The 26,057-nt window shown below is 42.1% G+C and overlaps 1 protein-coding gene across 1 annotated transcript in view; it reads left to right on the top strand.

The window, feature by feature from the left end:
• Window positions 1–401: 401 nt before the first annotated feature.
• The window catches only part of LOC134638989 (ADAMTS-like protein 2), a 33,538-nt gene continuing 7,882 nt past the window's right edge, over window positions 402–26,057 (top strand). Inside the window, exons 1-12 of the mRNA XM_063489971.1 lie at window positions 402–493; window positions 11,406–11,511; window positions 14,708–14,850; window positions 17,167–17,242; window positions 17,496–17,598; window positions 18,966–19,111; window positions 19,999–20,122; window positions 20,325–20,405; window positions 20,520–20,695; window positions 22,109–22,409; window positions 24,145–24,490; window positions 25,904–26,007. Coding sequence (XP_063346041.1) covers window positions 11,407–11,511; window positions 14,708–14,850; window positions 17,167–17,242; window positions 17,496–17,598; window positions 18,966–19,111; window positions 19,999–20,122; window positions 20,325–20,405; window positions 20,520–20,695; window positions 22,109–22,409; window positions 24,145–24,490; window positions 25,904–26,007 — 1,705 coding nt within the window. The 5' untranslated portion in view covers window positions 402–493; window position 11,406. The remainder of the gene's footprint in view (window positions 494–11,405; window positions 11,512–14,707; window positions 14,851–17,166; window positions 17,243–17,495; window positions 17,599–18,965; window positions 19,112–19,998; window positions 20,123–20,324; window positions 20,406–20,519; window positions 20,696–22,108; window positions 22,410–24,144; window positions 24,491–25,903; window positions 26,008–26,057) is intronic.

Below are 26,057 nucleotides of genomic sequence, written 5' to 3' on the forward strand. Positions count from 1 at the left end.
TATGAAGTTTTTGTTTGTATGTTTTTGGACTTGAGATTCTAATAAACTCAGGAAGAAAACAGAAAGAAGCCAGAGCACCAAACCAGGGGTGCTCCTGTTTTTTTTCTTTTTTAACTTTACTGATCCTCCCACCTTCTCCCTTTGCTACCACTCTTGCTGCTCCTGCTAACTAAGGAGGAGGAGAAGGAGGAGGAAGAGGGATGCAGGGAGAGCACACCTTACCTCCCTCCCTTCCTTCCTCACTTTCTTCCTCCCTTTCTCTGTCTCTCCCACTCTTCACTCCACAGCAGCTCTCACCAAAACACCACAACACACCACCACTGTCTCTGGCAGGCTGACACACACTTACACATCCCTACACACACACACACACACACACACACTCACACACACACACACACACCTATACACACACATACACACACGCACACATACACATATTAATCGGCATCCTCAACACAGACTGAGACGCCCTTGGACTGCTGCAGGCGAGGTGAGTGGGTAAATACTTGCAACCTCCTTCTATGTGTGCATGATTGTGTGTGTGTGAGTGTGTTTATACTGTGTGAGAGTTTTTCTGAGTTGTGTGTTTTTCATCCTGTGTGTTTTTGTGTGTGATTGTTTGCATGTCTGCATGTGCTGGTTTGCCTCTGGCCTCTGCTCTTTGTGTACAATGTGTGTGTGCACCTAAGTGTGCGCGTGTGTGTCTGTGTGTGTTTACGAGGCACACCAGAGCCAATGAGACTTGTGCTTTGCACCAGACCAAAACAAATCCACAAAATAATGCTGACTCTCCTTCAGAGGAGTGTGTGTTTTTGTGCAGGCATGCATGTGTGCGTGTGTTTGTGTGTGAGATCCTGGAGAGGCCCGAGTCTGTCTGGAAACTTGTCAGCTGTTGGGAGATGTGTGTGCGTGTGTGTATGTGTGTGTGTAAACTGGTGAGGTAGAGGCTAATATTCGTGCCAGTGCTACTTGTCAAAGTGTAGTTTTTTCTCTCTCTTGTGGCTCTAAACTGCTGTAGAGAATTAGAAGAATAAAATCTCCCCACGTTTTGCCTGTTGCATTTCCCCCGCAAAAGGTCCTCCTAATAGTTTAGGAAAGTTACATTTAGGTCATTATTAAAGTAACACTTTAGAAATTAAGTCAAATGTCAAGGCTTCTTGCTGTGTCAGCCTTTAAAATGCCTAAAAAGCACAGACTTGATGGTTTTGCCATTAAAAAAATGTAGATGAAGAGGTTTGGAATAGTTTAAATATACATACTATAATCATTGTTTAAACTCATAACACCTAACAAATTGCCACTGATCTATTAAATGTTAGGTTTAGACAGTGTCTACAGTTTTTTTTAACCTATTGGCCATGTACTTAAACAAAAATACACAGTAGGGTGATATTTTGTAATTTCTGAAAATATGCTTTCTTTGTGTAACTCTAAAATACAAGTCACCATTGCTGATGATCTTAGCACAAGTTTCCAAATTTAACCAAAAACCAAATTTTTTAGAAAATTTAAATGACTTTTGTTGGGAAGAATTATTACTTTGTTGGTCCGCTGATTGCTGAGCGTATTCAAAAACAAAGGCAACTCAGTGACTGAGTAGATGACTTATATTTCTAAAAGCTACTGCAGGAGGCCTGGGTTTGAGTTCCTTCTGCCCTCTCTCCCCCTTTTCCTGTCTATTCTACTATTCTGTCCAAAATAAAAGTGAAACTGTCCACAAAGAATAACATATTCTGGTGGGGTCATTATCAGAATGCAGTTCAAATAGATGAAAGAGGTCTGTAACCAGCCAGCTCCACAGTACAAAAGTTCACGTTACAATAAATTGGACTGAGCTCATAGAGAAACAGAGAAGTTAATTGTCAAGTGAATTCACAGTTTGTGTGTCGTGCTTCCTGCACGCTGTACCCAGGCTCCACCCTTGCCGAAACCAAAACAAGTATTGCTAGTAGAGCAAATGTGTCTGAAGTGGACCGTTCCCTGCTGTGAACCACATGCAGAAGGGCAACTTCGGACAGCCTGATTCATTGGCTGTTATCCACAGTTCTGTATGTATTTACATATAAATACATGAATGAGCTGCTGATTAGCATTACCCAATCAATTGTTGAGTTCCCTTAATAAGGTTAAATATGCTGGTTTTTCACAGATTGTAACTGCTCACAAAAACAACAGAATTCACCTTTAGTTTGTGAACAAAGCACTGTTGCGCTTCACCAATGTGATTATCAATCCACACAGATTTAGTCCAAGATGCCTTGTGGTCAAAGTGGATTACTGATTGGTTCAAGCACATTCAAAAAACCTGCTTCTTTTCACTGTGAGTGAGTCTAATAAAGATGAATTGAGTGTGGTCCTTTTCCTGGGAAAGGCAGCTCTGAAAAGTGAATCAATAAATAGGTCAGGGTTCAAGTGTGAGCAATTTAACCCAGTCTCTGTTTGTCCCAGGGGCATCTGAACTCTGCTGACCCATCTTCAACTTCTCAGACTGCCTTGCTTACTCATCCTTTGCGTCTTCCCTCCTTTCTGTTTCTTTTGCTCACTTATCCATCATTGTTGGCTCTCTTGATGGCTTTTTTCCTTGCTGTATACAAGGGAAGGGCCTGGATCCTGTTTCAACTTTGCATGCACACTTGAGAAAGGAAAAGAGTTTGGCTCAAGGGGTAAAAGGCAGAAGAATGAATCTTCCTGGAGACAAACAGACATCCCCAACCGCCCCATACTCCTCCATGACGTTATCCGAGTTTTGGGAAGCAATGACACACTGGGATTTTTCTGCTCACTTATGTGTCATTGCACTTTTTATGTCAAAAGTATGCAGTTTACATCTAAATTGCATTTACCATTAACTCTAATTTTCTGGGTTCAAATCTTGGAGAAGCATTATCCTGTTAACTCTTATGAGTTAGCTGTAAAGTGCGCCACAATTGTCATAAGTTGTGTTTGCTTTCTTGTGAAAAAAACACAATGCTTGCAAAATTTGCCAGACTCAGCAGAGAGAATGAACTGTTAATCGCACATTCGGTGCTTCAGGACACTGAAATCTGAATTACTCCTGATGGTCAGACTGGCACCTTTCATGGCAGTTTGCTGTGTGAGAATGAATTTTAAATTACCAAGACAAGTTCCACTGCAGCCCACAGCGCTGATGACTGCAGACAATGGGAACATGATATCAGTATTTCTGATACTCCTTCATCTGCTTCCTAGAGCAGATGAAGTAGTATCAGAAATACCAGGCTCCAATTTGCTACCGAAAAAAACTTCTTATATTGTACCCGTAGATATTAGAGCGAGCTCCAACAATCACACAGTCCAATACGAACTCCCTTTTAACAGAAAGAGATGGGAGAAATGACAAGCATACAGAAACAATGAAGAACAAACAGGGCAAAATACATACTACAGGAGTTTGGGGTAAAAAAACTGATGACAGGCAATAATGGCAAAGAAATAGATCAGGAATGATACAAGGGGAGAAAAAGTGCTCATTGCATCATGGGAAGTCCGCCAGTAGGCTGAGCCTATATAAGTACTATGCAAGAACTAATTTCGGTACGGTATGTGTAGAGGCAAAAAAGAGTTTTCAATTACAATGAGCTTGCATGTCAATATTCAGTATGACCACCTTTATTCTTCAACACAGCCTGAACTCTATTAGGCTCGTTAAGTAGTCTTCAGGAATAGTTCTCCAGGCTTCTTGAAGGACATTCAAAACTCTTCTTTGGATGTTTGTTTCCTTTTGTTCCATTTTCTGTTAAGATGATCTCACACTGCTTCAATAATGTTGGGATCTGGGCTCTGGAGAGGCCAAACCATGAGTGCTAGGATTCCACTTCGCTTTTTTTTCTGTCTCAGTATGACTTTGCAGGATTGGTAGCGTGTTTGGGATCACACTGAAAAATGGGGCCGGATGATATTGCATGGTGGACCAAAATCTGATGGTACTTTTCTCTGTTCATAATTCCATCAATTTTGACAAAATCCCCAACACCAAAGGTAACCTCAAACCATGACAGAGCCTGTCCTTACCTCAATCGTCCAGGTAAGGAAATACCTAAAAAGTAGATTCTGTTCATCTGGACGTAGTATTTTCAGTTGGGCGAAACATTTTCACCACCCATCCATAGCAGAGCCTGCACTGTGTTTTACAGATGACAGGGACCTTCACTTTTCATGCATACTGATGACTGGATTGCAGGATTTTTTTTCCTATTTATTAAGGACGTGACTTTCAGATACTGTTTACCTGCTAAAGCTAGCTTTTGCTTTTTTAGGCCTGCCACATCTTATTTTGTCCTCCACTGATCCAGTTTCCTCACATTTTTTAAGGACACACTGCACAGTGTGCCAAGTTTGAACCCGACACTGGTTCATCCCTTGAGTTAGGTGCCTTCATGGGTCAGTGTTAAGAGTCTAGTCTGATGTTCAGAAACAAGAACTGGGCTGACAAAGAGTGCAGACAATGTCCAAAAACAACTTTGAAAAGCCTTCAGAAAGCCTGGAGAACCATTGCTCAAGAACCAAAATATAAAGAAAAGAGGGGTGACTTAAAGCATTTGCACAGCGCTGTAGTAGAATACCTAAAGGATACTTCAAGGTCATCTGATCCTAACTATAAGCATTATCAAAAAAGAAAGTTTGAAATCTAATCCTAAAAGTAGAGAGGGAGATTGTTGGGCGAGTTTGACAGGCTCATTCGGTATTTCAGAAGACAGGGTTATCATTTATGGAAGATCGTAGACAGAGTCCTCCTAAAACCAGTGTGTAACATATATCTCATTGGTATTAACAGAAGAATAGCTTTAAAACACAATGTAAACAATACGTAGTAAATTATTCAGTTATTTTCTGTCCAACTGCAGAACTGTATCCATCTCCACTAGAAGACTTTCAGCATTATATTCATATTACATGTGGCCACCAGAGACTGGAAAGCATCCAATATTAGATAATAAAAATCAAGTATTGGTCGGATATATTGTTTGATATGTCAGACCAGTCTTATTCAGTCCAACCTCTCAGAGGACAGACTACTGCTGTCTATCTGCTGAGGCTGCCAGTGCTACATAAACAAAACGGCAAGGCGAGGGGCCCCAGGGGGCCTTCAGGGTGGGGACGGCTCAGGGGTGAGGGAGGGAGAGTCAGGGAGGATGAGGGACTGTTTACTTTTGTCTTATGCCTGGCCGCCTGGGAAACGACAGCGGAGGAAAGACGGAAAGAGGAAGACTGTGTCTGGATTGTGTGTGTGTGTGTGTGTGTGTGTGCTTATTTCTCTCCAGGTATAAGGTATTCCTTCTACCAGGACCAGATGTGTTTAGTTATAATAGTGCCTATGACTTATGATGCAGTTTACAGTGTATTTAAACTGAATTTTAGGGTAACATTTCTGCACGTAATATACTTGTAGTAAGGACCAAGAAAGATACAAAAAAGAGGATACTGTCGCTAATGAAACCATTGGGAATACATTTTTAACTTTTGCACACGACTGTATAACGAAGAATTACAGAAACATTAAATCTTCTAACAGTGAGTGATAATATTTTTTCAGCGTTTTTGAGTCGCGGAGCATCGACTACCAGTACATGGTGTTTTAGACGGCTGGGCAGGTGTGAGGAGAAACAGACAGATCAATAAGTAAAAACATCAATGCCTTATTGTTATTTAATCGAAATGATTTGGGCAATGAACAGCCTCTTTGTCAATCGTGCAACGCCTGGAGACCTTAAGGCTGTCCTCCCTCCTGTGTAAACGTCACAGTCTGTCCGTGCTGGCGCAGTCTTCCAGATCAACCTCAGCTAATAGAAACATCTGGGCCTAGTCTAGGCTACTTTTGACACTGAGAGCTCAATTATTAGACTGGCAAATGTTGTGGCCCAGACGTCATTAGGTGGGGCCTGCGGTGATATAACGCGTACCTGTGGCTAAGTTAAAGCCGCCAAACTCTCCCTGATTCAACACCGTCTGTTAAGCCCAGATGTGGCTCATCGAAAACTGTGGGCCACACTTGGAACCTTCGGAAAAGGAGTTGAAATGATTTCCTCAACAAGTGTCAGATATGGCTAATAGCTGACACCATGATAATTACAATAGCAGACCATTCAAAGTAGCACCAACTTTTGACATGTTGGCAAGTTCACTTTCTCAAAAGAGCAATTAGGGTTGAAATTAAAATACACTTGGGTGTAGGTTAATATCATTGTGCAAATATGCGTAAGCAGCGAAGAAGGAGAGTTGGAGAAAGTGATTGACTGTGTTTGAGTGCGTACATTCATGCCATGATGTCTGCATACCTGTACGTGCACAATACTCAGTGTGCATCTGTCTAAGTGTGTGTGTACGGAGTCACGAACTGGCTGAGTGTATGCACATGTGTGGCTGTGTCTGACTGTATGTGTGTTTGGCAGCTGGCCGGGCTCCAGCTGCGTCTGGTTGGATAATGAAGTCCAGGTGCTGCTGTGCCTGCTTTAAGACACCTGTCACCAATATTTAGTGCCAGAGAAAGCCAGACTGCAAACAGGGGCGAGACGAGCTGCTTGCTTATTTTAACAAGGCTGCCTAACTGGACCTGAGGAGACAGGATGTACTATGAGATCTTTCCTAGAAGCTCAATGTGTATATGAACGTATACGTCTGCATATGCGTCTCCGGAGCTCATTCAACTCCGTCTGCTACTGCGGATTCACATTGTTTGCCTGAAATTTAGCCTCAAAAGGAACAAGATTTTCAAGATTCCAAAATTCAAAATAAATGAACATATATTTGCATCATTTGTTACGGAATAAACACAATTTTAGGATTTTAAATTAAGGGAGAGAAAACATTTAATTTCAGCATGAATTTGAACATTGTATCGCTTGCAGACTCGTACATACAATTGTTTGCTTAAAAAACATATTTTTTGTGGAGAGAAGCACTAGAACCCATCAAACATTTATATTTTATACATTTGTATTATTTTATTTTTGAATCATTCTTTAAGCATTTTCAGCTGGAAACACTGCCTAAGCTTAAGAAAGTGTGGTTTTAACTAAATCAGTTGTAATAGTTACGCCAATTCTGCTATTTTAGCTGTCTTACTGGACTGGATATAAATTTCCAGTGGCTAGTCAGTTTGATGATGGTCTCGTCCTTTTGCCTTCAATGACCAGCAATCTCCACCTCACTTTTTTGCAGCTGAATATGAATGAGAACTAGTATCTCAAAAGTCTGAAGCCATGACTCCAGCTGGAAAGGAGTTGATTGCCTACTCTTGGTTGGGAATAAGTTTCTGCTCAGTCGAGGAAGGTGTTGTTTACAAATGAAGAAAGAGGGGAACAGGACAGACTAACAGATGGATAGAGCCAACAGTGGTGCGAATGCTGTGCCGGTCTGGTAGTGAGAAGAAACCTGAGCGTGAAAGTGAAGCTGTTGACTTACTCTGCGATATATGTTCCTACCCTCACTTCCCCACTGGAGCTGAGATCATTTACTAAAAAAGTGGAGATCCCACACACAAGAGGCACAAATTGAGTTTCCTCTGTAGTGTGGGTGGACTCTGCCTTAGAAATAGGGTGAGGAATTTAGTGATTCAGGACTAGTTCAGAATAGACCTGCTGCTCCTCTACAAGTGAAGGACGTGGTTTGGGCACTTCATTTGGTCTGTCTCTTGAACACCTCCTAGGTTAGATATTTCAGGCAGTTTTTGATTATCCTGGTACGTAGCAGGTAGGTGTTTGTGTTTTATACCTGGTAACAATGTTGCTAGCCTACCCAACATGGTGATTGCGTCAAAATTGACAAGTCAAAACAACATAACAAACAAAACAAATGTTATGGCGACTGTGGTTATCGATGTTTTTATCTCTACACACACCCTCTCATGGGCGGTCTTTATCCTTCAAGCTGGAGTCCTCTATCAGAGGCCTGGGAGATTGAGGGTCCTGCGCATCATCATTGCTGTTCCTTAGTGTGTGCTCTTTTGGACAGATATCTCAGATGTCGCTCCTCGGATCTGCTGGAGACACTTGCTAAGTTTGGCACTTGTGGGCTGGGCTGGCCCCAACTGGGACCACTGTTACCTTTACCCTCCATATCTCTACATCTTAGTACCAAGGGCTGAGCTGTCTCACCCCTTGGTACTTCTAAAACTTCGCATGTTTCTTCTTCTTCCTGATGTGGCTATTACCTGGTGTAGCTACATCTATCAGTGTGGCCGTTTTCCTCTGCTTGTCCACCGCTGCTCTGTTAGCCAACAGTTTGTTGTCTGTCTGTGGAAGTCCGACAGGATCTTAGTTCAGTCATTCTTAACCACCCTCAGGGACGTGTCCCATTTTGACATGGAGACTTACAGGCCATACACGGCACACATGTTCCTGTATACTATGCCAGCCACTTGGTTATGGAGTTCTATTTATGCCTTGCCTTTGTCCAGGAACTGGTAGAATTTCTCAATGTCAGCCACTTCTTGTATCTGGCGGTGGTACATGCCATGCATGGACCTGCTGATGCTGTTCCCAGCTACTCGTAGCAGTCCTTGATGTCTGCAATTTTCCCTTCTGGTAGTTCAATCTCCTGAGTTCTGATTACCTTCCCTCTCTTTGTTATCATCCAACTACACTTCTCCAATCCGAATGACATTCCGATGTCATTGCTTTATGTCTTAGTGATGTGGATGAGTAAATCGATGTCTCATTCACTCTTGGCATGCAGCTTGATGTCATCCATGTAGAGGAGGTAGCTGATGATTGCTCTATTTCATAGTCTGTATCTGTAGCCAGTCTTGTTAATGATCTCACTGAGGGGGTTCAGAGCTTTGGAGAAGAGCAGTGGGGACAGAGTATTTCCTTGGTCGATTCCGCACTACATGGTGACTTGTGCTATAGATTTGAAGTTGTCTAGTGTTGTACGCCACAGCCCCATTGAATTCCTGATGAAGGCTCTTAGGGTAATGTTGATCTTGTGTAGCTCTAGGCATTCCAGGATCAATGTGTGGGCTCACTAGGTGGTGTGCCTAGTGAGCCTGGTCTTGCAATCTTGAGCGACTGTTCTGTCTACCAGTAGCTGGTGTTTTATGCTGCCAGACGCTTATGGAGTGCAGTCAGCTTCTTCAGCCAGTGGGCGTGAATCATGTCGGGGCCTGGTGCTGTCTAGTTCTTCATACTGGAGACCCTTTCTTGGATGTCTGCCACTATTATGGTTACTGGCTCATGTGTTGTGTCCTTCTACCAGTTGCTCTTCCAGTATTGCTCAAGCAACTGGTCAAGGCTGTGAGTCTTTGCTTGGCAGTTTCCAAGGCCTCAGGTATGGGCAGCTTGCTGAACCCCTTTCTTCATTGCACCTTTCTGCAGCTTTGTAATGTAACTGTCCTTCCTCCAAATTCTCTTGTATCTTTTCTTGTGAAAAATTTAGCTAATCAATGATAGTCTACAAATAAAATGTATCTGCTCTTGAATCAGCACTAGAGTTTGGTATGATAAAAGTAATCGGCAAACAGTGCTAAGTTAAAGGTATGTGGCTGCAATGTTCGAATGAACAAAAGAAAACTGGGATATGTTGCAGGAATTAATTTCTGAGCATTGAAACAGGAGCATTTACCTCTTCTACGACCCTTTCAACAATTAAGTATTCACTCTTACACTCCTCAAACTCATATATACAACTGCAGAGTCCTTTGAGTACCCTCCTTTTCCTGTATGTCTGTACATGTTTATGTTAGCCTCTACATACAGACATCTACATTTCCTTATAGTCTGAACAGCTGAACAAAGACCTACCTGTGTAAAGTTCTAGGAAACTTACCTTCATCCTTCCAGCACATCGGGACTTGTTTAAGTTTTACATTGGCCTCTGTGCTGTCCAACTCCCGTCTCACACACCTGTGGCCTTTCAACAGCCTGTCTGTGCCACTCTCCACCTGCCAACGCTAGTCTCCACAGACTGCCAACACATTTGGATACCTACAGCTGGTACACCAAAACCAGCGTGCATTATCTGAGAAAATGCTCTTTACTTGCCATTGTTTTGTCTGCATTTGTCTGATGTGCTCGGAAACCTGACTGTGCATAACGTACTGGGTTATTCAAAGCAGACTTCACCTGATGCAGATGATCTTTTAGATACTTTAATGCAATTAAGAAAATAATGGCAGTTAACCTTTAACTCCTTTGACAGCACAGGTTAATCCTGTCCTCTCCAGTGGTAACAATCATCTTGCGTAATGCTCTAATTGAAACTAAATAATCATGAAGTAATTAAAAAACTGATGGGATTTTTTGTAGCTGTTTTATGTTAAAAAATCTAATCTAACTCTTTCAGTTCTTGAGGCCAATGAATGATTTGTGACTTTTGATGATCCCCCTTTGTCTTTTGCGTGACTTCTTGTTTTTATGTTACACTGAAATAATAATATGTGTTCCTCTTGAACTGTGTTATTCTCTTGGCTGGATATCGCAACGGTAATTTTTCTCTACAGTGGAAACGATCCCGTGATCGTCCTTCACTGCTGATCTATGTTTGCATCCAGGCAGTTTTGTATTACAGAGGTCATTCTAGAATTACTGATTTGACTTCGCTTAATGTAACTCTCTGATGAATTTGTTTCTTATTAATGTTTTGCTTTTGCTTTTTTGTGCTACTAAAGGAAAAGATTTTATTTGCACTGAGATCACCTTTGCAAATGCAACATTTTAAATCAACTCCAGGACCTTTTACCTCCTTAGCTGCTTCATTATTTAACCGTATTTCTTGAATTGGCATAAATATTTCTAATCATTGAATAGGACTGCCACAATGAAATCTTTGCAAGATCTTCACTTTTTAAAATAGGATTGACAGAATATTTTAGTGCCAGTGGTGCTCTTTTGCACATTGTTGCATGTCTATTGTGTATCTGCTGTTTGACACCACTCCCATAATTGCTTCAGTGCTCTCTTGAATCTTGGATCAGCAATTATGTGATTTCTTGTAAAACACCCTTCACTCTCTGCAAAGGTAAAAGACAGCAGCAGCACTTATGCTCAGCTAAACAACTACAGATGTGAGAGGTGAGGGCTTTCACTGCAGAGTCAGAAAGGAAATATTATGACCACAAATGTATCCCACTTCAAACCCTTCTGAGAGTCTGGAAGCTGAGAAACCTCAATTTAGAGTGAAAAAACACCCACATGTCTCAGCACCCATAGCTCGCCTAAGTGGTTGGCCACAAGAAGTCATTAGCGGTCATCAGATTTCCCTTCAAACTCTTCCACCTTTGTTAAACACACATCTCTGGCTGCTTCCATCCAGAGACAAGTTTTTACCCAAATACCCTTCATTAATCACAGCATCAGGGCTGCTGTCTCATAAACCTCAAGATATTTTTGTTGACATTTAAAACTTATTTTTCTTTCTTTTATCCTTTCCTCTCTCTCATTCATCAGGATGAGGGTGTGGTCATGGGAACAGTGTGGGGAGACAGGCGTGGTTCTGCTGGGCTTCCTGACGCTGACGATGTGTTTGGGAAACCTGTCCACCAGGGGGCTGCAGGTACACAGCAAACAGGAAAACACTCTTCCTCCGTTACAGGGAAACATTACACTCGGATAAACTGAAGCACATTTTGTCTAGCAAGAACTTTAGGACTCTCAGAGATGGATGAAGCGTAGTCCTAGACAAAAGAGGACTATGTTTATACTGTCTGCCTCTGCTGCAGTGAGTGAGTGAGCACTGTAACACTGCATATGAAGGTAACAGTGGCATATGAACTACAACTAGTAAATGTTCAGTCTTCAGAAACATTACTTATACTTCAGTGGGAATAAACATCACTGTACTGAACGCTCATATCTTGATGTGGTAACTAAAACCTGTTAAAACAGGTAAAAATTATTTTATGTGTTGGATCTGGTGCTTTAGAACCTTTAACATGTGCTGAACAATAAGCCTGACACATAGGAAGCGAAATCAGTTTGAGGATGAATGATGGATCGTCATATGATATCTCTAAGGGAGATGAGAAAATAGAACTTTTAGGCTATGTCCACACGTACCCGGGTATTTTTGAAAACGCAGATTTTTCTATGCGTTTGCACCTTTCGTCCACACGTAAACGGCGTTTTCGGTCAGTGAAAACGGAGATTTCTAAAAACTCCGGCCAGGGTGGATATTTTCTAAAACTCCGTTTTTGCATTTACGTGTGGACGAGAAAAACGGAGAAAACGCAGCGTCAAAGGTGTGCGCCTTTTTTGACGTCACAGTGTGCGCCATGTTGTTGTTTCGGTGAAATGAATTTCTACAATACTGTTACTGTTAATTGTCCTCTCTGCAGTGTTTAAATGCTTACATATACACACACAGTTACTGTCCCTCCACACATACGACTCGGTTCTGCTTCTACGCCCCAGCTTTGTTTACTATTTCCCACCGAGGCTTCTAGACTTCTGATTGGCCAACATTTCTACACGGTTAGGAATATAGCGCCACCTGCTGCTTTGGCATGTTCCTAGCAGCGTTTTCCTTCATTTCTGCCTTTACGTGTGGACGGGATTATTTTTTAAAACGAAAACGGAAAATCTCCGTTTTCAAAAATACCCGTGTACGTGTGGACATAGCCTTAGTTGGCGAATTTATGTTTATACAAAGTAGAAACCTCATGGGCAGAAATTAAGCCGATGTAGAAGTGTCAAAAACTGCATTACCTCCAGTGGCCACTTGAGGGTGGCTCAAATGCAAATCAGTCGCTGTAGATGTCCATGTTAAAATGAAAATCTTTGCAGCACTGAAATGCATGTTTACAGTCAGGTACAAAGAACAGCTTTGATCTCGATGACTTTTAGCTTAATAAAAAATATACAGGGGTGAATTAAAAAAAAATCTAAATCTTGAGATTACGGCTTTGATTGGGACAGGCAGCTGTAGCCTAACCTCCTCTAATAAGAGTCACTAAACATGACATGCTGTATGGTAAAGACTGTCCAGTAAGTTTCTCCTAATTTTTAATACAGCTTGTTAATCAAGCTTTCTGGGGTGAACTGACAACTCCAGCCTCTGTCCAAATATGGTAACTTTGGGCTCCAAGAAACAACATAGCAACCGTGAAAGAGGCTTCAAAATGACCACAGTGGCTAGGTCCATCTATGGCGTTTACTTCATATTTGAAATAATTCATTATGGAACAAAGCTTACGCTTTTCATTCCAGTATGAGCTTTTTGCAACTCCTAAAAAAACCCTACATTAGTAAGAACATATAATTAGCCTTTAAAATATGATATTGGGCTTTTAAAAATTAATTACGAACTCTGACATTTTGAATGATCTGATTTCTGATAAACAATATTCCTCCCCAGAAATAAAACAACTAAAAGTAAAACCATGACATCGTGTTTAAACTGAAAGCCACTGAAAACATTTTTTATAACCAGTTAAGTTAATGTAGGCTCAGATCCACTGTGCATGAACCATTGCTATCAGTCATGAGTAGTCACATTAAACAAGCCTGGTGTCAGAGGTAGCGTAATGTAAAATGCCATGTTAAAACTAAATTGATCTTAATAGGATGGGCAGACTGAGAAATATCACTTCCTTCTCTGAGAGCGAAAAGTAAAGAGTGACAGAATGCACCAACAAGGCAAAATAAATCAATTTAATCCAACTGAGCTGAAACTAAAAGACATAAAAGTCTAAAATACCAAATACTCAGTAATTTAAGCAGTTTGATGATCGGCCGTACAACTGATCCGTCAGCCCACCGATCAATGACTCTTCTCAGCTCCCTCTACTCTAACTCTTGCCCATCTCCCATTCTCTCTCACTTACGCTGAGTGTCTGGTATTTCCAGTGTCTCTCTCCCTCTCTCTCTCCCACAGCTGCTCCATCTCACACCTTTTCAAGGAGCTCAGTGCACATTCCAGCGGTCACTCTGATAAATCTGTCTGAATAAAAGGCGACACAGCCACCGGCCTCAGTTAATGCTGCTGGTGCACATCAGGAATGTGTGAAACGCTGAACGTCTTCACGAGCCGAAGCCTCAGCACAAAACACTCTGACGATCATTTAGCGTGATTCTGCTCGACTGTGACGCACGCTGTTGTGCTAACTCTGTTTTTGTACCACTAGCATCAACGCTATGACAGCTGCTAATGCTGCTTCTGTTTTTTCTGCCACTTTTGCTTGTGTCAATATTCCACAGCGAGTGCTAGCACTAGTGGCAGATGCCCAGAATATCATAAGGTTTAGCAAATTATTAGCCCATTAGCCTACAGTGAAGTTTACTTGATCATGTCAGTTTTAGAGTACAATCGGGAATTTGCAATTCTGATCTAAATGCAACAAATGAAATACCCCCTTTCATGGATTGAAATTTGCATGTTTTAAATAAACCTGATAATGTGACTTCCTGTGCTGCAAAGAAACTTTGATCAAATATTTACAAATTCGAAAGTTTACAGTTAGAGAAGATATGAGTATATAGTAGTAAATGGGAGACGAGGTTATTCTCCTGCTAGGCCAAGCTCATCAAGGCTATAATCCATCTTTGGTTCGCTAGAGAGGAACCCAAATGGCACTGAGGAAGACCTCGGCCAGCTGCTTTATAAAACAGTTTTTAAAATAAAAACCATATGGCATCTTTAAGAGTATTAACACAAAACTAAGCCACTACTACATTGGCTGGTTTAGCAGTGTTTGTTTATTTTTATGTGTAGTAAAGTTTGTGTGTGTGTGTGTGTGTCTGTGTGTGTGTAGGAGGATGGAGTGGCCTCCAACAGTCTGGAGGAGCAGCTCGAGGTGACCACATACTGGTGGGGGGAATGGGCCAAGTGGACAGCATGCACTCGTACCTGTGGAGGAGGAGTGATGTCACAGGAGCGTCACTGCCTCAAACAGAGGTCAGTCAGTCTGCACCAGACGACAAGCTAAAATATCCCAGAAGTGGACACATCTCCAACCCTGTTCAATACTGTTCGTGTCTGGTATTTTACATACAGTCAGCAGTTAAAGTGGGATTTGGCCTAAGATCACTGCAGAGGGGAAAATTACTTGCCTCCAATAAACTTCCAAATTTTTCTACTGTGAGCTCCAGTTGATTTTTCTTTGTAGGCAGACTGTCCTATAAGGTGCTCTTTGTGACTGTAAAGCTGACTGGTCTAAGGAGCTTGGAAAGAAAAGCGTCTGGACTTCTTTAAGTTGCTTGAAGACGTTTCACCTCTCATCTGAGAAGCTTGTTCAGTTCTAGGGTCAAATGGTGGAGAGTCCCAGATTTAAGCCCTGTGGGAGTGCCCCCTCAAGAGGAACAATGGACCCCCTAATGATCCTCTACCTAATCACATGAGCCAAGGTGTGAAAACGGGTGTGGGCCACAATCAGCCAAGGTTTCGGGTGAGCTCACTGTGAAACCTAGCCCCACCCGCATCATGTGATTTCCTGAGGTCAGATGGCCCAGGGTGTGAGTGGGCGTTAAGGCGTCTGGGAAGGGATCTCAAAACTGGATTATAGATGGCAGACAGTTGGTGTCGTAAGCCACCGCCTCTGTTCAAAGATGGTCGCTCACAGTGGACATAAATGGCTTCTTTCACTCCTCTTTCAAACCATCTGTCTTCTCTGTCCAAAATGTGAACATCGACATCCTCGAAAGAGTGACCTTTATCCTTAAGATGCAGATGGACTGCTGAGTCTTGTCCCGTGGAGGTGGCTCTTTTATGTTGTTCCATGCGTTTATGAAGTGGCTGTTCGGTCTCTCCAATGTAGAGGTCTGAGTATTCCTCGCTACACTGTACAGCATACACTACATTATTAAGTTTGTGTTTAGGAGTTTTGTCTTTGGGATGAACCAGTTTTTGTGTGAGTGTGTTGCTGGGTCTAAAATGCACTGGGATGTCGTGCTTGGAGAAGACTCGCCTGAGTTTTTCTGATACACCGGCTACATAGGGGATGACAATGTTGTTGCGTTTGTTTTTCTATTCCTCCCTAGCTGGTGTCTGATCTTCTTTTCTGTGCATCTTTGCTGACTTGATGAAACTCCAATCCTAATTGGGCATTCATCAAATCAGCAAAGATGCACATGAAGCAAAGATGCAGATCAACTTATTTTTAGACTCTCGTGTTTTAATGGCAGTAACAGGAAATCATTAAAGTACATATTCATGCAGAAACATTAATAGTAATGTGTGCCAGTTGTGCATGTAATCTAATTCAATGAGCTCACAGTAAAATGTAGGAAATTTGAGAAGAGGAAACAGAAACTATAACTTCTGGCTGAAAATGCCTCCTTCATGCCAGAGGTGAGAGGCGAATGGCCAGACTGCTTTGAAGTGATAGAAAGGCAACAATAACTCAACACAACAAAGCTGTGAAGAAGAGCATCTCTGAATGCACACTTGTTGTACCTTGAAGCAGATGAGCCACAGCAGCAGAAGACCACACCAGGTGCCACTCCTGTCAGCTAACAACAGGAAACTAGAGAAACGTTCACTTTTTCGAGCGCTTGGGTGAGAATTTGGCATAACCAACACAGAACCATCAACCATCCTGCCTTGTTGTTAGTAGTAAGTCAGATTTCTAGTGGTGGTTCAGTTATGTGGGGGATATTTTGTTCCCCTTAATATCAACTAAGAATCATTTAAACTCTTATAGTCTGAATATCGTTGCTGACTCTGTCCATCCTTTTGTGACCACAGTGTGCCCATCTTCTGATCCCTGCTTCCAGCAGAATAACTTGCCATGTCACAAAGCTCAAATCATCTCAAACTGCTTTCCTGAACAGGAGAATGTGCTTACTGTACTCAAATGACTTCCAGAGTCACCAGATCTCACTCCAATAGAGCACATTTGAGATGTGGCGGAATGAAACATTCACATCTTGGATTTACTGCCAACAAATATGAAGCTATTCTTTGATGCCATCATGTCAATATGGGGCAAAATCTCTTTTTCAGCAAGGTGTACCCAATGAAGTGTATGTTAAATACTCATACTGAGTAGGACCTGACAGTCAACAGTTTCAATGCTACCTACTATATAGTCTCTCAGTTGTAGAGACTATATAGTAGGTATATCACTCAGTAGAGTGATAAGTTGTGGGTAAACTGTTTTTTATGCTTAGCTAACAGACATGAACAATGCTGATATATTTCTACTGTGTTTTCTACTCAGTATGATTTTTATTGCCTTGTCTTTTTCATTGAATGTTTGTTTTCGGTCCAAAGAAAGAAAGCTGCTGCTGGGAAGGACAACATGACCTGTACGGGAACTGCTAAGAAATATCATCTCTGCAACACCAAAGTGAGTCACACACTTCCAGTTCATTTTTGTGTCACACCTTTATTAAAACAAACACGGTGGATTTGACTGGCTGACTGAACAGGATGGCTGTCATGGAGCTGGGTGGAGTTCCCAACAGTGTACTCTCAGAAACCACCTCTGCACAAATAAAGGCTTAACAAGAATTTATTTGTATAGCATACCGTAAAACCACATATTAACAAGTGTGAAACAAACCTGTTTAAATGGTCTGTGTTGTGTCTCTGCTCTGCAGGAATGTCCTCCCACTGGGAGGAGCTTCAGAGAGGAGCAGTGTTGGTCCTTTAACTCACAACGTTATAATGGGAGGAACTATCAGTGGAAACCTCTATATCCCGGTAATAACACCAATAAAAAACCTTGACAGCCTCTCTTTAAATAGTGCAGTGATGAGGGAATTCTTCTCTATGACCTGCTAGTCTTCAACACAACCAGAACCCAAAATAACAAACTTTGTATATCTTCTGATAAAGTGGTTTTAACTGCATATAAAAGATGGACTTGGCCTCTTTGCTTTTAATGTGCTGATAGCGGATGACCAGGTCAAGTGCTAAGGCATTAGTCAATGCTATCTTTGTTAGTGCATTCATAGACTGTATGGGAGCGTTACACAGACACTGGCCAATTAGTGCTACGAAGCATTTAAATAAACAAAATCACAGAATTTCTTCACTGAAACTGCAGCACATCTGAAAATTCATCACACCAGCCATGAAAATGCTCCTGAAAGAGCAGTCCAACTCACATCAGTTACTGTAGCTGAGGTGGGACCAGCAGACACTGAAAAAGACGTGACATTACCGCAGTTGTCATTCTGGTGTTTTGAACCTGGATGTGATTTATGGGTGGAGCATATTGAAACTTAGAATGACCAAGATTTATAAAATGGACTTGATGTTTTATTCATATGACCTGAAATGAGTGACTGAGCCCATAAACTTAGCAGGAAAGTGTTTAAAGAAACACCAGCAAAGGGCCGTTTTCCTAAAGACTCCTATAGGACCAGTAGTGTTTTTGCAACTTGAGCTATCGCCCTCTGGTGGTGTTTAAAAATAATGCACATTTGAGATGCTTTAGCATTTCCTTCAAAAAAGCTACTTTTATAATGGCCTTGTAGGATCTAACAGGCACGGCCTAATTTATTGGAACAGAGGGTAACGCGATAGACAGTCTCAGACTTACTACAGCAGGACTGAGGCAGGCCTGGGAAGTAGAAGCAAAATTAACAAGAAGGAAAACAGTTTGAGATGTTTCAAAATAAAACAGGAAACGTGACAACTTGAAACCAGGATATAATGGTATAAGAACAGTATGATGGCAGATAAATTCATGACTAATTGTTGAGGATTAGTTAAAGAATCCAATTTGTTTTTTATTATTATTGATTAATGGAAACCAAACCTGAGAAAAAAGGAGTAAAAGTATTACTTAGATTCATCAGATTACAAAACCAGTGAGAGTTGATGTTGCTTTGAGTCCTCATAATGAAACTACAATTGAAATAGTTGTATATTATTTATATACATCATACTGGTATATACCAGCATATATTTGTACCAGTACAGTAGTAAAGAAATGAACAGTTGTGGCTAAAGAATAATTGTATAACATTGCCAGAAGTTATTAGGAATATGCAGTATGCAGACTGACCTTGCGAATTTAAGTGGTTATAAAACAGAGAAAAACATCTACCATTTGTCTCCAGATGACTACGTTCATATCTCCAGCAATCCCTGTGACCTCCACTGCACCACGACCGACGGCCAGAGGCAGCTGATGGTGACGGCACGAGACGGCACGTCCTGCAAGTACAGCAGCTACCGCGGCGTCTGCGTGGACGGTAAGTGTGAGGTGAGTCCAGCTTCTTATTTATTTGGCATCACTAAATGCTAATGCCTCCCAATCAAATTTAACACAACATTATTTGTATTTATTGCCGAGCCACACTGCAAAACATGTCTGTCGACTGACTGTATATAAGGGATGTAGCATCACGTCAGTTGTTGGTTTCTGCACTCTATAATGAACATTACACCAAGAGAGTACTGGGTTCATGGCCTTTCTGTGTGGAGGTTACATATTTCCCCATGTTTGTGTCGGTTCTCTCTGCGTACTCTGGCCTCCTCCCACAGTCCAAAAGCATGTAGGTGGGGTTAGGTTAAATTGACAGGGTGTACCCTGCCTCTCGTTCTATGGCAGCGTGGATAGTTCCTACCGCCCTCGTGACCCTGCACTGGATAAGCGGAAGAGAACAGGGCGGAAATTAGCTATAGAGACCGAAACTGTATTTTGTTTCAGACTGTAAATGTGCTAATCACATAGCCAAAGTTAGGTATGTTAAGATGTGAATCTGTGGGGATTTGGAGCCAGGCTCAAGTGGACACTTCAGGAAGTACAGGTTTTGCATTGCTTTGAAACACTGTTTAGACGCAGTACAATAAAGATACAGACACCTTCAATGCAGCATGAAGAACTATGTTTTTTTCTCCTTAAGACAATAATTGGAAAATCCCCAAGAGTTACAATGTGTAGATAAAACAAAACATGAAGAAGTAAGGAAGCAATGAAGAAGCTAAATCTTTCAGTGGTATCATTTGTACACATGTTACTCTTGTGCAGAGTAAATTCTTTTGGATAACCTTCCCAAAACGATTGTGGTATTAAGCCAGTTAATTATTATCTGATCTTTAGTATGATTCTTTGTCTTCTGTACTCCCGCATCTTGCCTTGCTGCTCAGCCAATTGGATGTGATGGGGTACTGTTCTCCTCCAACACTTTGGATAAGTGTGGTGTCTGTCAGGGTGACGGCAGCAGCTGCAGCCGAGTCACGGGAAACTTCCGTCGAGGACCCTCGACTCTGGGTAAACCTCGCAGTTCAGTTACCCAATGCATGTTCACAAACTACACTGTAACTACTATTACAGTGTAGCATGGCCTAAGTAACTAGGACAGGACCAGACACTGAATTAAAAACTGACCGATCTATCATTACTGTTGATCAAATCAATAAATAAACAAAGAGCATGCCATGTTGCTGATGACTTTCTCTCTGCTGTCATGTAGGTTACTCTTTTATAACTCAAATCCCTGAAGGCTCCTGGGACATACAGATCATCGAGAGGAAGAAATTGGCTGATGTTCTCGGTACATACCCCCCCAAACACACACATACAAATATTATTGCAGTGTGTAAAAAAAAAAAAAAAGAGCAAAGAACTATTTTAAAGTTCTCTTAATTCTGCTTTTTCCCCCCTAAAGCTGTGACTGATCAGGCAGGAAACTTCTTCTTTAACGGTGACTACAAGGTGGACAGTCCACAGAATTTCCATGCAGCAGGCACCGTCTTCAAATACCGCCGACCTATGGACGTGTATGAGACTGGTATCGAGTACATTGTTGCCAAAGGCCCCATTGACCAACCCATCAATATTCTGGTACACATTATCCTATCCTCCCTTACTCTTGAATTCCATGATTTAAGTCTTGTTGTTTATAGCTTGTGGAAACCACGCTGCTGCCATGGTGCAAAGTTAAAGTACTATGGCTTCATCCGTAAAAAACCAAAATGAAATCGATGCTTTCACCTTGGAAAGTGTAGATGTGCACAGACAACACCTATGAATTTCAAACCTGCGCACAAAAGAACTATGAATTTTCATTGTGAGCATTTATTGTGTTGGTTCAATCGGTGACCAGTTAGCAATTTTAAGATGAAAATTTTCGAATATGCAAGAGCATATGTGAGCCCAAACCTCTCTAAAGGAAAAATTGCAACACGGCTTAGGTTCGTCAAGTCTCTTATGAATGAACCACAATACTTCTGGAACAATTTGGAGGCTAAAGTGGAGAAGTTTGGCCATACTGCAAAGAGCCAGATTTGAAGAAAAGCATATACAGCATACCAGAACAAACACCTCATACCAACCGTAAGCATGGTGGTGGAGGGGGTCATAATTTGGGATTTGTGGCCTCAGGACCTGGGCATCTTGCATTGAGTTGCCCATGAACTTGCCCATGACAGTCAGAAATGAGGCCATCTGTCCGACAGCTAAAGCCAAAACTAGGTCATGCAGCATAACAATGATCTCATGTACAACGCCAAGTCTACAACAGAATGGCTGAAAAAGAAAAGAATCAATGTTTCGCAATGGCCCAGTACAGACCTCGTGTCTTTGACGGGACCTTAAGAGAGCTGAGCATAGACAATCACACACAAAACATAATGAATCAATGTTGTTGTGGTGGAGGTGTGGTCTGCAGTTCTGCTGCACAGGAGTCGTGGTGCAGTGGGTTCAGGGGGTGTCCGGAGGCTGGCAGAGCAGCTTGGGTTGATCGGCTAATTAGGCTCTTCTTTTATTGGGAGGTCGCTGGGACCGAGGAGATGGCTATGCAGAGAGATGCTGGACAGCCGAAAAGCTGCACAAACAGTCGGATCAAACTGAAAACTGAGAATATATGAAAACTTTCTTGTTCACATGACTGTATAGACTGACTGTATATATCACAAATTAATTCCTCATTAAACATCGTTACACAATATTTCACAAAAACCTTTTTATGATAGAAATGTAGGGATATTTGTTGTCATGGCCTCTTTTTATTAGCTAGCTATGGGCTAAAGGTCCCGCTGATTCAGACTGACGGCATGTTTTTTTTTTCACCGTAGCAGGGGAGACTGACAACACATTCATCCTCGAGGCAACAGTTATATAAAAAAACTGAATTGAACCGAACATTTTCTGGCTGAATGTTTGAGTCTATCTTTGAGACCACCTTGAGTTGGTCTAATTATAGTTTTTGTTTTTTGACTCCATAAACATCTTCGATTTACTCTCCTCATCTGACAGGTGTGGAACCAAAATGGCCGCACACCTTACATCACCTACGAATACACAGTCCTCCGAGACTCCCTGCCACCCGTTCCTCCTCCTCCTGTCTACACCGGGTCAGACACCTCAGCCGGAGAGGTGTCTGTAGAAGTGAGTGGTCTACTGGCCCCCAATGGCAGCATCTGTGACCAGGTGGCTCCTGGGGGCCAGGTGGAGACAGAAGGTACAGATGGGCAGAAGGGCAAAGAGACCAACGAGGTGTATGAGGAGACAGCAGCCATCGACTGTGAAGATGGAGTAGCTACCCCAAAGTTTACAGGTAGAGATTATGTGACAAGTTCTCTATAAACTATTACTTTAATACGTACAATACAGCAGAACACAATGCATTTACATGCACGTTTTTAGTAGAAAAAAATTCCTTTACCTTTATACCTCCTGGAAGTGTATCTCAGGACATATAAAGCAATATAAAAAATAAGTTCTGATATAAGATGACTGTAAGGCAGATGATGGCTCCCAAGCAACGTAGCACATAGGTCAGATTTTTAACACCACCCTCCATCTTACTGCCTTATTCTGGATGTGTGTAAGATGGCCCTTTGCAACTCTGTATTATTCATGATACGGCTAGATAAAAAGAATCAGCAGCAGATGAAAAATTCAGAGTTTTGTGGCGTTTTCTTCTTTTAAGAAAGGCAGCATCACAAACATGAGCAGTAATGGCACTTCCTGAGGGCTCTCAGCTCATTCAGCTGACTGCTGAGGCCATTACACCACTGCTCCAGGGAGAGGCGGCGGTGGTGAAAGGCTCGCCGTACACTTTTTACTCCAGTCGACATCATACTACGGACAAGATGCTGCGCTCTGACTGAAAATAGCTCGTTCGTGTTTTCACTCTCTGTTTTTACTCACTGAGTTTTTACAGAGTCATTCAGGATTTTAAATACACTGCTTGTACATGTGAGCCAGTACAGAAATCCTCCAAAAATCCTCATTAGGTTGTCTCTGTACCTCTTATTCAGGAGAAGCAAGTGTTGGTACTGTCATTTTAATACAGTTGTATTTCAGACTTTGCGAAACTTCTTTGGGCTTTGACTGCTATAACATGTCATTACAAAAGTAACTTAATGAGCATTTGGAAGCTAAGAACATTTAGAGTAAGTGCAAGGCCTTTCAGTCAGTGCAAAAAATTTCAATAATGTAATTACATATGATGAAAATACATGAAACATAACTCAAAAATAAAATCTCGATTATCTAAACTTTACACACATTCATTCACACACAGTCGTACTCCGGTGGGTGTGCCAGAGAGCAACTTTGGGTTAGCATCTTACCCATGAATATTTGGCATGTAGACTGGAGCAGCCAGGGATCAAAACTCCAACCTTCCGATTAGCAGATGAACAGCTCTACTGCCTGAGCTACAGCTACTCAAACGGCCATTTGTTACAGCAGCACACTTTGATCTTATGTGGGCTGAAACTCACCTTCCTGTCAGTATACAGAAATGTAACCACGTTTACTCAGTGAGATATCTCAATGTAAGACAAAGAAGTGAAATTTTAAATAGTATGTCTCACTTTCTCTACATGTTAAAAGATTCTGCTTTAGTAAATACAAGAAATCTGCCAGCACAGCTCTCTGTAACTAGTAACAGGGTAAAGCACAGACATACATGGTGGCCATGGTTGAGGTCTTTATTATTAGGAAAAGCTATAAAAGTAAAAAAATAAAAATACCTACAAAAATAAATAGAGTCCAAAGAGCATGTCCTCTCTCACATTTTCCAAAGCCATCCAATGGGCTGGATTAGAGGTTTTCTGGTCCCAATTTTGGGCCCCGGGACTTGTGTTTGATACCCTTACATGTTTTCAGCCTTGTCCTTTCCATGCAGAGATTTCTCCAGATTCCAGAAAATCACAGATTTTATTGGTAATTTTAGTGTTTCCTGATTTTTTTTTAAATATACTTTTATGAAATCCTTTATTCAGATAACTTGTAATGACTGCCATCATAAGCAGAGCTGAATTTGTTGACTTTGTGTGAAGGTAACAGCAGCCAAATAGACAGCACTGCCAAACCTGTTACTGATGGTGGGGGCCTGGATACACCACCCGATTCCCCAAACCTCATCTGGAGGGTCCTGATGGACGGCCGAATTGGTGCAGATGAGTTACTTATCAACATTTCGACCAACCAGCTGCTGACCGAGGGAGACAGTTTGTTCTCTTCTGAGGTGGGACTAGCAGAAGTGGGTCTGAGCAGCCTGGAGCGAGATGATCTAAACGATACACTCGAGTTTACTCTGGGCCAGAAACGCAACGACAGCGGAGACAGCCAGAACAGGACGGTGCCGAGCAGTGGGAGGACTTCCAACCGCTCCAACAGAACCAGGTAATGTAAAAAGAGCATGAAGGACATCAGCATCACATATGAGTTTTAAGATGATGCAGAGCAGAAGCCCGTTGTTCACAGGTTCAGGTTTGGGCTCACATAAAGACATTTCATGTCAAATCGGATGAAGTCTGGACTGAAAGTGTTCAGACTGTTCAGACTTTACACACACTGTCAAACCTCTGGACTTGATTCTGGCTGCAGGCTAAAGAGAGGCAGGCTGAGAGAAATGGGCGCTTTTAAAGAGATGTCCAGGCAGAGACACAGAGTGTCACATTGAGACAAGACTGACGGCAAGAAAAGGTTCAAAGTGAGAGTGCTAGTGGAACAGACAGCTTTGCCAAAATAACAGGTAGTCAGTGTAACACAGGTAGAAAGACAGACGGCCACTTAGACAGGTAATCAGGCACATGTGCATGTAGCTAGGCAGTTAGATGAGACAATATACACAATATACACCGTACTGGTTGCAAGAAAAAACAGCCAGGTTAACTGACAAGCAGCAAAGCAGGTAGACACATAGATAAACAGTGCAGGCAGTAAATCAGTCAGACAGGTAGACCAATTGGCAGAAAAGCAGGTGGACCAGTACTGTACAAGGAAGCAATGCAGACAGACAAGTAGATATACGGTCAGTACGGCAGTCAGGCAGATATATGCTGCAGGACAGGCCGACAGGTAGACTTGGCAGGTTTTGCATTCGTCATATTTATAATTCATGTTGGCTTCACCCGCTCTGCAGCCAGCAGCTATAAAACATACAGTGACACGCCCTTTCCTCAGGGAGACAGAGACAGGAGAGGAAACGAGCGGAGCAGAGGAGCACAGAGGGGAGGAAGGTGGAGGAGGTGGGAAATGCAGCCGTGCTTAGAAACAAATAATTCAAGGTATTTGCAAGAAAAGTGAGAAATATGATGCAGAGGGGAACGTGTTCTGCTGTCAGGCTGCCATCACTTCTGGTGAGAAAATAATGGACAGGATTTGGTCCGGCTTGCATGGAGGGATGCCGGTGAGGTATAACTCAACGTGTCTCCGATTTTCAGATAAATGTCTGGGAACGAGGGAACGACCGTGTTATGACAGGAATGTGTGCATGACTTTTATGTGACGTGGTGAAAAAACAAAGTGCGTCTGCCGGGATGCGGGCTGTGAATCAGCTGTCATGCTGTGCTTGTCTGAGGCCTGGGAAACAGCCTCCCTCTGCGTGGGTGTCTGTGTGTTTACTCCTGGGTATTCTTAAAAGTCCTGAAAAGAATATTTCATTCAAATTGCCCGGTTTGAAGACGTGCTCTTAAAATGTTGCCCTGAAAACCTGATATCCGCAGGTTGAGGATTCATAGGAACTGCATCTGCATATCATGCTGCACTATACTCAAACATACACAACTGACCTGCGTCCTTTGTGCGTGACAGGGGGAATCAGCGGCTCTACCAGAAGAACCTGAAGCTGAGTCCTGCTGACATGTACCGCTGGAAACTTTCATCACAGGAGCCGTGCAGCATGACCTGCTCCATAGGTATGCAAACACTCAAAGCACACATAAAACATCCATGAAAACATCCATGT

This window comes from Pelmatolapia mariae, linkage group LG12, assembly GCF_036321145.2.
Source record: "Pelmatolapia mariae isolate MD_Pm_ZW linkage group LG12, Pm_UMD_F_2, whole genome shotgun sequence".
Taxonomy (NCBI): domain Eukaryota; kingdom Metazoa; phylum Chordata; class Actinopteri; order Cichliformes; family Cichlidae; genus Pelmatolapia; species Pelmatolapia mariae.